The following is a 10699-nucleotide window of genomic DNA, read 5'->3' as shown; positions in this document are numbered from 1 at the left end:
GCCGATCCAACCGAGTTTTGTCTATCGTGCATTTCGGGTCGCACGGTCTCTCCCGGTCGCCATCTTTGCAACTTGAGCGAGTTCAGTCTCTTCTGGTTGTCTTCGGCGGCGTCCACCTCGTCGACCCTCGGTAGTGAGCTCGCAGCCATCCTTGGCGGTGGCGTCACGACAGCGGCAGTCGACCCATTCGTTGATTTCCTGCGGTTGGCTTGGTCCTGGATGGCGGCCCATTTCCTCTGGCGAAGGGCTTCCCTCGAGGCGGCGCTATTCTGCTGCTCGGTATACTCGTGCGAGCAGTCGTCGAATAGTTGAGGGTTGATCTCCATGAACAGCTTCATGGCGTTGTAGACCATGCCATGGATCGTCCTGCAAAGCCGTCAATCATCAAAAGTCACGGTCAAACCCTAGCAGCGGGATACTAACCTGTTCCAGTGACCCTTGGAATTCTCGTAGAGCGGCGCAAACATGATCGGTAGAATGATTTCGACGTTGTCGCTGACCAGGTTGCAGAAGTACTCGTTGTTCCAGAAGTAGAGCGCACGTTCGGCGACCTGGAAGTGGGGACTCGCCACGGATTTCGCCAGTTGATGGAACAAAGGTTCTTGGACCTTGGCGAATTCGGCCGGGTCCATGACTTCAAAGATGTCCTCAACCTCGTTGAGAAACATGACCTCTTTGGTGCTGTTGACCTTGGGCCAAAACCGCAGGAGACCAAGCACAACCTGAGTCTCAAATCAGCAAGCGAGTCTAGAGGCGATCCATTGCAGGGACATACCTCTTCTGTCAGCGAAGCATCCTTCTCTAGGAATTGCACAATACAGTAGGCGAGTTGAGGATGGTACATGCTCAAGCTCTTCACCTTGTGGAGAGGAATCAGAACCCTCGTCAGGAAGAGCTTGTGCTCCTCCTTTAGAGGGAGGGCAAAGCCGTTGATGATGGAACCGAGGATCTCGAGAAGCTCGGCGATGCCATTGAACCGCTCAGTTTCGTAGGTGAACTGGAAGAAAACGTTGTTGATGGAACGGCGGATAAAAGATCTAAGGTTGAGGAATTTGCCGTATATGCGGTGCAAAGTAGTCTTCAAGAAGTCTCGTTCCTCGCGGATCTTCAGAATCGAACAGCTCAAGGAGCTGAAGTACGAAGCTGTGATCAAATGTACGCTTTCGCGATATTCGTGTTGAAGTCCTGGCTTTCAATGAAGCGGAGGAAGAACTCGTACACGACCTGAATATGGGGCCAGGCAACTTTCCAAAACGGGCTCGTCCTCTTCGGGGTCGAAGGCCTCGCCCTGGGGGTTCATGGGAGGCTGGGATCGGACGGAACAAGTTCTTGGCAAACATACCAACAACGACCGGGTACATGGGTTCCGTGATGACTTGCCGGTTGTTGGCGACATAGTCCAGCAGCTCGTGGAGAGCCAAGCGCTTGATTTCCTTAGACTTCATATCGGCGCTGGCATCATTGAAGTCAAAAATGACGTTGCACTGCTCGATCTTCTTCATGAAAAGGTCCTCTCGGCGTCCGGGCGGGACCTCGTGGAAGCCGGGGAGCTTCTCGAGCTCACGGTGGGCAGAGATGTCGAAGCGGGACGAATGCTGCCGCCTCGGCGTCTTGGGCCCTTCCAAGACATCCTTAGGGGTCTGTTGCAGGCGGTCATACATCAATGACTTCTGGCCCGCCTTGGGGGGGGCGAGATCGTGCGGCATGGTCTCAGCAGCACCGGGTGGCGGCACATGCTGCAGAGCGGTGTCAGTACCGTACGGATCAAGGTCAACATAGTGTCTAATCTCACCGGAGCGCTCGGGCTGATTATAACGGTCGGGGGTAAGGGCCCGTGCCTCGCAGGTGTTCCGCCGCCATTGGCGCCTTGTCCGGGACCACCGGTGTTAAATCTATCCGGTAGAGCAGCGTTCCCGCCATTGTTGAGTTGGGCTTGCGCAGCCAACGCTGCGTGGTCGACGTGGGAGGCACTGTTAGTAGGCAACGGCTTGTTACGGATATCGTTGAGGGTCGAGGTAGAGGACGACGGGGTCAAGACGGGCGACTGGTTTGTAGCGGCGGCATTCGGCGACGCTGTTCCATCCTTGGAATCCTTGTTCTTCTTAGAGGACTTGCTGTCCTTGCCTCGCGAGAGCTGCACCATAACAAGGTCAGCAGGATGCGCAATGTGTCTCTCCCAACCGACTTACGACTTTGGCGCCGAAACGCTTCATCTTTGAAGACAACAGCTTCTCTTCTGTGGGCGACTAGAGGCGCCCAGCTCGACCCTTCTTCGAACCGGAGCAGCCTGTTGATAATAGGATGTTTCAGTTACTGGGAGGGTATCGGCTCGACTCTAGTCCTCATATGATGCGATCCCCCAGGCGGTTCAGGATGAACCACCGTGTTGGACAACCGACGTCGTCGATAAATCGAAGGAAGGGTAGGTCGGCGCAGGGTATCCCAGGCACAGCCGTGCCGCTAAAATGGTCAGAGCGGCGCAGTCGGGAGGCTCCTTTTGAATCGGCGGTTTCCTTGCGGCTGGGCGAGACTGGCGGCGGCGGGTCTAAGGGGGGTAGGGAGCGAGGGCGGCAATTGAGATGGAGCGCGACGAAACAACTTGGCGCTGATGGGCCGAGATGCCTGTCAGAGTGGTTGGATGCAGTTAGAACCTCAACTTTTCGGCGTTGGGGCGGTGGTAATGTTTATTGTTGTTGTTTTGTGATTTTGTGAGGGGAACAGACCTTGGAATCGCTGTGCTGGGCAGTGCAGTGCCAGGGCGTTTGGGAGAGATGTAGACTGTTCTGCTCCTGCAGGAGCTGCGATGAGCGCACGTCCCGGCAGCTACTGTGTATTTGCCGGGACTCCTGTGTCGCTGACACCGTCCGGGTCCGTGTCCTATGTCTTCAGGTCGATCTAACGCGGCTGCGGTCCAGGGGTCGACTGGGGGCTATGAAAGTCAGACGGTCAAACAAATAGATAGTGTTGACGGTCTAGCCGCACTGGTTCCGGGACCTAAGTGTACGCGCATCCGTAATTTTTGGAGCTGCTTGGTTTCGAGTGTTTCGGAGATCGGGAGCTGAGTTGAGTTCAGGCTGGGCGATGGTGAGTGCAGGGAGACGGGATGGATGGAGTAACGAGGTCGGGGAGCCGGGCTTGGATGGAGATAGGTGTGTGTGCGAGGTGCAACAGCCGCATTCGCTTGCGTATTTTCAGGTCTAAGGAGTTCACTACCAACCAGGTAAAAAAGTAGAACTCACTACCAATCCCCGCCTTGCTGAACAGCGGGTGTTCAGCAGAAAGGAAGAGAAGTCGGTTCGTGAATGGAAGGCTGGATACAACGGGCTGGCTGTTAGTGCCAGGGAGGGGACGCGGTTTGAAGCTTAACAACCCACCAAGTGTCCCGCTTTGGTATTGTTGGCACCAATCCGAAACGAAACCACGGTTGCTTACGATATTTCAATCAAGTTATCATGGAGCCTGCTCTCCACCTCAACTACCTGGACTCTTCAATCAGCTTCACATTGTGGATCTGATGTCGTTTTATGGCTCGTGTATCTGTCTTATACAACTACCCTTTTTTCCAGGACAGCATAGAAGTTATTTCGAGTCAAATGCGTTGAAACGGGACACAATGTAAAATCTCCGTTCCATCGTCGCGGTAACTCTCTATCATGTGGTAATTACGACCAGTGGTCCCTGCATCCCGCCTGCGGCGCAGAATCGCGCACTGACCAGCCCTCGTGCTGATCTGGTCCTTGGCCAGCACCGGTTCCTGCCATCAATTGGTGTGTGAATTCTTCCCAGAGCTGGATTTGGAGATGCATTTTATCAGACTTGAATGTAAGACTATGAAATGATGCAACTATTGCCGTATTATTTCTCTGCACAACCAATTGCATTATACGGAGATGCAACTTGTTTCTTTAATCGGTAAAACCGCAAGTTTCGAAACTTTTGGTGGAACTCAACAGCAATCGAAACACTACTGGCGCTCATATCAACATCTTCTCTTATCTCCATCCTCATTTAGTTGAGTGCAAACCGGCAACCTTCGAAAAGTCGCAACAAGTAAAAAGTTAGAAGTTGGACACACATCAATCACATTAACCACGATGGCGTCCTCTCTTCATTTTGAGGATGGCGAGACTGCACCGACATACACCATCCCTTCAAGGCGGCTGGGCGCACTTGAGCATCCAATGATCATCAAAAACCTCGATAAGGGAATCAACACATTTGGCCAAAATAATGCGTTCCAAGCCGTATGTTTACCGTTGCGCGTTAACAAAATTAAAATCAAGTTTAACCCCGCTTAGATTCTCGATTCGGCCAGCCCCCAGATCTCGGTTCCGCTATACCTTCGCTATGACAACCCAACAGCGAGACCACTAACATCGCACAATGCCTTGACACACAATGTTGTCTTGAAGGTTACGGTCCCGAAGCGTACCGGAAGGAAACGCAAGCGGGGTACCGACGGCCCCTGGGAAGGGGAAGTTGAACAACCCGCTCATGGCGGGAGCTCAGTCGTCTCTCCTGAGGTCCTCTCGAGGGATAGGCTCGACACACCACAAGTTATCCGGCGCAAACTCCAGGACAATGTTGGGAAGTACGTGGTCGAACCGGTCGGTGTCATAAATAACACCCACCGGTACAGAGGTTAGCATCCCCTTTCGTATCAGATGTTGCCCTAGACTAAGTAAAATGATGATAGGCCTCGCCGATTTCCAGTTCGCTCTTGGAGAGTCCAGCTTCATGAATAAATTCGTCGACAAGGTGCTTCCCGGTGATGTTGCGAAGTTAAAAGAATTCTCACTTCAACCAGGCATCGAATCGGGTTCCAATATCGACCTTATCCCACCTCCTTATTTCACCCCCATCACGCTCCCGTTTGGTTACAACTACGCACAAAACCCCCATACCAAAGAGGTCAGCCCCAACCACTCCGATGCCTCCGGCAACTTATCCGAGGACCAAGAGTACGAGCGGGTTGTCAACATCACCTCCCGTGTGCCCGCCGCTGGCTATTTTATCGCACACGACGAATACCCCGTTCCGACCGCCCCCCGTCGCCAGCCCGACATGTCGGACCCGCAGGTGGCCGCTATCATCACCGAGATGCGCCAGGCCATGGACGAGCGCCCGATCTGGACGCGCCGCAGCATGTGGAACCGACTGGGGGCCAAGTTTGCCGAGCTGCCCAAGAACGGCGGTCTCGTGCGCCACTGCCTGCAGTATGCCGGCTACCAGTTCAAGGGCGGGCCGTGGCGCGACGCCCTCGTCCGGTACGGTCTCGACCCTCGTGCAGACCCCCAGTACCGCATCTACCAGACCCTCATCTTCAAGCTGCACAAGACCCGCATCGGGTCGGTCGGCCGCTCGTGGCAGGCTGTGCGCCGCAAGGAGCTCGGCGTGTCCAACTTTGGCAAGGCCTGGCAGGACCTCGGCGTCGGCGACGAGGCCATGCTTAACACGCACGTCTTTAACGGGGAGTCGTTCAGCACCGACGGCAAGGTCTGGCAGGTCTGCGATATCACCGACCCACTCCTGTCAAGGCTGTTTGCCGACGCCGAGCAGCGCACCGAGTGCGACGTGGAGATCAGCGGCTTCTACCACCGCGTGCTGTGGTCGGTGGCCAAGGCGATCATGAAGTGCAAGATGGTCGCCATCCGGTTCAACCGCACGCTGACGGACGACGACTTTGGCGCCGCGCTCGAGGTCGTCCGGGGCGTGCCGCACGACGGCGGCGACGGCGCCGGGCCAGGTAATAGCATTGGCATCAGCCTGCCGGACCTGCAGCTGACGGCGGCCGAGTACGACCAGCTCCGCGGCGGCAAGTATCGCCCGCGCCCCGGCATCAAGTCCTCCGGGCGCGAGGTCGTCGAGGGCGTCACGCGGCGGCGCAGGACGCATTACCGCGTGCGCATCCCGTTGAAGGAGGCCGAGGAACGCGAGGCTCTCAAGATGATTAAGCTGCTCACGCAGAATGTGCCGGACAACAAGGCCACCGAGGAGCCCGCTGACGGGGCTGCGGCTGTAGATACCGTGGAGGGGCCGGCTCCAAGCGCCGCTGCGCTGCGCCAAGCTGAACCCTTCTGATGGCGTAGGGATTGCGGCAAAACGCGCCAGCGTCAGAGAAAATGAGGCGGAGGAAGAAGAAGATGAGAGAGACGAAGAGCGGGGAGAGGGACGCATGTTTCAAGAAATCTTGGAAGACATGGATGAAGAAGGCACCGAGGAAGAAGATGGGAGTGAGGGGGAGGAGGAGGAGAGTGACGAAGAAGAAGCAACGCCTAGAAAGAAGCGGCCGTTCCAGGAGCGTGCGCTGGAAGAGGAGCTGGAGCAGGAGCAGTACGAGGAAGGAGGGTACTCGGACGAAGACGACCAGGAGGATATGGAGGACGAAGAGGAAGAGGAGGAGGAGGAAGACGAATATGGTGGTGGCGAGGACGGCGAGGAGGGCTATGGTGATGAGGAAGAGGAATTCTATGATGAAGAGGGTGAGGGTTTCCCCCAGGCTTGGGAGGATGGAGGGGGGTTCTAGCAAGAACGAGTTTGGCGGTGTGTATTATGAGTAGCCATGGTAGGGTTAGGTCGTGGCATCTTGAGAAGTGCTCCTAGGAAGATGTTAGTGCCCTATAGCCAAAAAAGAAATTGTTATTCATAAAGAAGTACTCAGAAGAAGCAGTAGGAAATAATTCTTCGCATTACAATCGACCATATACCCTCTTGATTCCGACACCTATTATCCCATACTCGTATCCTGCAACGCCCCTCCGGCAACACCGCCCATCTTTCCGTGCCGAACCCAGCCGACCTCTCTGTCTTACCACCCATCCACCCTCGTTACAAAAGAAATCATGTGCAATCTGATAGTTATCTAAACCGTTCGCAATACCCATCACGACGAGCCACCTCTTCCCTTTCTTACCCACCCTCCACCACAACCATCTCCCCTCCATTCTCACACCACCACGCCCACCCCCAACCACCCCCACCTCCACAAATAGAACAAGAAAAAAAGAAAGAAAAACCCGTGGTCACCGCTCACTGCACCGCCAAACTCAACACCCTACTTCGCCCCGCCTTCTGCGCCACCATTCCCGCCACCCACACCTCCACCTCCTCCAGCGCCCGCCGTGGCGTCTTCTTGCGCTTGAGCAAGAACCCCTGCAGCTCGGCCGGCGAGAATTGGCCTGGTGGAATCTTGGCGGCGAACTGCGAGGCGATGTGTAGGAGTTCGGCGGCGGGGATTGGGATGGTGGTGGTGGGGGGGAATTTGGTGTAGGGGTTTGGAGGTGGGGATGGGTTGAGGTTGAGGGGGGGTGGGGGGGGAGTTTTTTGGTGGTGGTTGTGGTGGTTGTGGTTGTGGGGCGGTTGGGGGTGGTGGTGCTGTTGGTGTTGGTGTTGGACAGGGGGTGGTGGTTGGAGGAGGAGGTGTCGTCTTTGTAGATGTCGTGGTCGTGGTCGTGGTCGTCGGTCTCGACTTCGGTGGCGCCCGAGACGTCTGTCATGTTGCCGTCTTTAGAGGAAGCGAGGGAGAAGGGCGTGGGCGGAGGCTCGGAGAAGGGGGTGAGGGGTGGGAGCGGTGAGGAGATGTGGTCTGAGAGCGAGAAGGTGGACAGCGGGGTGGCGGTGTCGGTGTTCTCGGGCTCGTACATGCGCATGAACAGCTCCCGCGCCTGCTCTTGCGTGGCGTTGGTGAAGGAGACTTGTAGGTCGACGCGTCCTGGTCGGATGAGGGCTTCGTCGAGGGCCTCCGGCTTGTTGGTTGTCATGATGAGCACGCGGCCCTCGTGTGAAGCGACGCCGTCGATTGCGTTCAGCAGGCCGGATAGTGAGATGGATTTCTTCTCGCCCAAGTCGCCTTGGCCTCCGGCTCTCCTGAGTTCGCGGGCGAGGTCCGAGACTTTCCAGTCTCTCCCACCCTTGTGGTTTCTGGACTTGTTAAGAGACTTTTTGTCTTTGTTCTGGTCTTCCTCCTGCTTCTCCTCGTTCTTGCCGTCGTCCGAGGAGGACGAGGATTCGGATTCGGATTCGGAGTCATCCTCGGCTCGTTTGAGCCCGGCCGTGTCGATATCCTCGAGCAGGACCACACAACGCCGGGGGAGAGAGGTAAAGAGGCCTAGCAAATCTTCACTGCTGTCAGGGTAGGGTCCAGAAGGGAGATGACATAGATATCGAGGCCAAAGACACCAGCCAGGGCAAATGACAACGAGGTCTTTCCCGTCCCCGGCGGACCATGGAACAGGTAGCCACGGCGCAGTGGGATGCCGCGGTTGGCGTACCACCGCGGGGTGGCGGGGTGGAGGTACTCGTTCATGTCAGAGAGAATGCGAATCTTTTGCTCGTCGTCGAGGACCACGGTCTGCATGGGACGGACTGGGCGGTTGGCGACCTGCTGCCACGAGTGCCGATGGCCGTAGCGGCGCATGCCTTGGGAGGCCGGGCGTCTGACAATGGTTTTGGCTTGGTGGTCGAGGTAGTTCTGCTCCTTGGCGTGCTGCAAGAGTTGCTTGATCGGCTCGGGAGACCGGCCGAAACACGAAAACACCAGAATCTCCTTGTCCTTGAACTGGGGCATGCCGTTTGCCCCAGCTGAAGGGTCGAACAAGGACTCCTGCTTCCTGTTCAACTTGAAATACCGGCCCCTCCACCAGAAGCTGTGCAAGCCTAGAGCGGGCGTGAAGCGTGGGGGCGCCTTGGCTTCCTGGGTCGAGAAGTTGAGGAAAACGTCGGAGCCATCGGCCGACACCCTGCCTGTCATGAGCTCCGACTCGTCTTCCTCTTCCCACGCCCCCTTGGATGCCGTCTCGGCAGTGAGGGAACGAGAGTCGACCATCTTGGGCTGGGAGGCAAGCCACTTCATCATGTGGAAGTAAATGTCGTCCGAATTGCTGACCTCGATATCCGCCATGAAGTACCGCCGAGCAAGAGTAAAGAATCCCATGTAGAGCTGCATCCAGACCTTGTTGGCGGCCCACAACAGGCCAACCACGGTCAGGATGTAAGTTGGGTCGATGCCAAGATGCTTCCCCGTGAGGTTGTAAAATACCATGAACAACTTCATCAGCGGGTTGAACTGGAAGCCGAGGAGGGGTGACAGCGTGTCGAGGAGGCCATCCGGAAGACCACTGGCACTCTCGGTAGAACTATTGGCGCCATGGCTGGTATTAGCTACGAGGGTAGGCAGAGTCCCTCGTAAAAGGTTGCTGAAGTCCATCGGGGTTGCAGAGCCAGCAAGCGTGTTTGGGAGGGGTGGTGGGGGGGGGGGGCAAAGGACAACCGATGAGACTTGGTTAAATCTATGTTACGCCAACCCGGGAATAGTCACAATGCCGTGTTGGGAAGAGGAAGAATTACTGATCTGGGAGGAGCGGGATGACCTTATACTTTTCAGACGGCGGTGGGTCCGCAAAGGGGTGGTGAATGTGTAAACATACGTAGTAAGGCTGCCCTCGTCCTTTATTGGCGGCCGCTGGAGAGATGGCCATCCTCGATCCCGGCCGAGGGCCTGTTCGTGGCAAAAAAGAAGATGGGATGAACAAGGTAGACCCGCAGAGCTGGGATAGATGGCCGGCACTTTGACCATGCTTCGGTCGTACACACCGGGGAGTTACGGTAGCTCAGCATCAAGAGTAGACAGGCAGTCCTACCCTCCAGCGACTTTAATTTTCTCCTTTGTGCGCACTAGATAGTATTAGAGACGCCAGAAATTCCCGTCTGCACATATCCTTAGTAGTTGGCCTAAAACGGTGCGCGAGGACGGAGTATCCGACCTCGTGTTGGGCTTGGGATGCCTTCCGTCCCCTGTTGTCGTCATCGAGAAGAAGTCACCGGCGCTCCACCTAAACAAACAATGAGATTGTGACACGCCGCGCGCCCCAACCATGTGTGTGTCAGAACGCGCGATCCGAGGGACACATATACAGGCCGTGTTAATGGTTAGGCCGTAGGCCGGAGAGACGGGCCCGGGCGAGAAGGGTGTATCAAGGCACCAAGGACCTCCTCCTCAGTCTCCGGGGCCGGGTCCTGGGTACGTATGGCCGCATAACCATGGGCCCGTTGGTTCGGTAGGGGCTTCTCTCTGCGGCAATAGTCAGACGGACGGCGGTCGGGCCACCAACTCACAGTCCATCTCGCGTCCAATGATTGATTTTCGATACAAGCCCGTCGAAAATACAGTGCCTGAGGTTAAGGCATCAACGGTCCGCCCTCGGCCGCTTCAATACCTCCCAAGTCCGTCCACGTTGTCTCCGTGTTGCTGGAAGACTGTTCGTCCAAGGTTTCTCTCGAATGTCTCACCAGACTACCGGGACCAACAAGGCTGTCTATGGGGACACCGGCCCACTGGCAACGAGTGGGAGGAAGCCGAGAAGCCAACAACAACCAAGACAGAGTCGCTCGTGGGTGGGTAAAGAAGCGGATTGGCCCCCAAACCAAGCTCATGGAACTGGCAAGACTGGGACATAACTATCCGTAAATGACTCCCTGGTCCGCATGAGTGGCATCGGTTCCGGTGACGAGTCAAGAGGCAAGAAATCGGGAATTAGCTGTCCAATGAAATGACTGTTGAGAGCATAGTTGTGGCTGTGTATCGCCTCTTTTGAGACGCGGGTGTTCGAGATGGGGTTGGCCTCAAAAAAGGGCGTGGCATGGAATGGGCGATGTGCAGGCGATGAGATGAGGGCTGGAGGGGTCGGTTGGGGGAGCTGAA

At 56.3% G+C, this 10699-nt stretch overlaps 4 protein-coding genes across 4 annotated transcripts in view; 2 read left to right on the top strand and 2 right to left on the bottom strand.

Annotated features, from left to right (window-relative positions):
• Positions 1 to 2213, bottom strand: part of CHGG_07241 (uncharacterized protein) — a gene marked incomplete at both ends in the record, with an annotated part of 2541 nt that extends 328 nt beyond the window's left edge. The window contains 6 exons of the mRNA XM_001224896.1: positions 73 to 366; positions 424 to 722; positions 776 to 1143; positions 1343 to 1736; positions 1793 to 2134; positions 2190 to 2213. Coding sequence (XP_001224897.1) covers positions 73 to 366; positions 424 to 722; positions 776 to 1143; positions 1343 to 1736; positions 1793 to 2134; positions 2190 to 2213 — 1721 coding nt within the window. The remainder of the gene's footprint in view (positions 1 to 72; positions 367 to 423; positions 723 to 775; positions 1144 to 1342; positions 1737 to 1792; positions 2135 to 2189) is intronic.
• A 1881-nt stretch (positions 2214 to 4094) lies between these two features.
• On the top strand, positions 4095 to 6526 carry CHGG_07240 (uncharacterized protein; the record flags this gene model as incomplete). The annotated part of the gene is made up of 4 exons (XM_001224895.1): positions 4095 to 4244; positions 4299 to 4641; positions 4697 to 6018; positions 6068 to 6526. The coding sequence occupies 4 exons, from the start codon at positions 4095 to 4097 to the stop codon at positions 6524 to 6526; spliced, it is 2274 nt and encodes a 757-aa protein (XP_001224896.1).
• Positions 6527 to 7054: 528 nt separating this feature from the next.
• Positions 7055 to 9574, bottom strand: CHGG_07239 (uncharacterized protein; the record flags this gene model as incomplete). Its single annotated transcript, XM_001224894.1, has 5 exons — positions 7055 to 7131; positions 7202 to 8107; positions 8224 to 8845; positions 8885 to 9134; positions 9426 to 9574. The coding sequence occupies 5 exons, from the start codon at positions 9572 to 9574 to the stop codon at positions 7055 to 7057; spliced, it is 2004 nt and encodes a 667-aa protein (XP_001224895.1).
• A 298-nt stretch (positions 9575 to 9872) lies between these two features.
• Positions 9873 to 10455, top strand: CHGG_07238 (uncharacterized protein; the record flags this gene model as incomplete). The annotated part of the gene is made up of 3 exons (XM_001224893.1): positions 9873 to 9876; positions 9939 to 10018; positions 10168 to 10455. 3 exons carry the CDS (start codon positions 9873 to 9875, stop codon positions 10453 to 10455), a joined length of 372 nt encoding a protein of 123 aa, XP_001224894.1.
• Between the last annotated feature and the right edge of the window lie 244 nt (positions 10456 to 10699).

The sequence above is a fragment of the Chaetomium globosum genome, genomic scaffold (genome assembly GCF_000143365.1).
Source record: "Chaetomium globosum CBS 148.51 scaffold_5 genomic scaffold, whole genome shotgun sequence".
In the NCBI taxonomy this organism is placed as follows: domain Eukaryota; kingdom Fungi; phylum Ascomycota; class Sordariomycetes; order Sordariales; family Chaetomiaceae; genus Chaetomium; species Chaetomium globosum.
The sequence above is the reverse complement of the archived record's forward strand: the minus strand, read 5'-3'. Positions and strand labels throughout refer to the sequence as shown.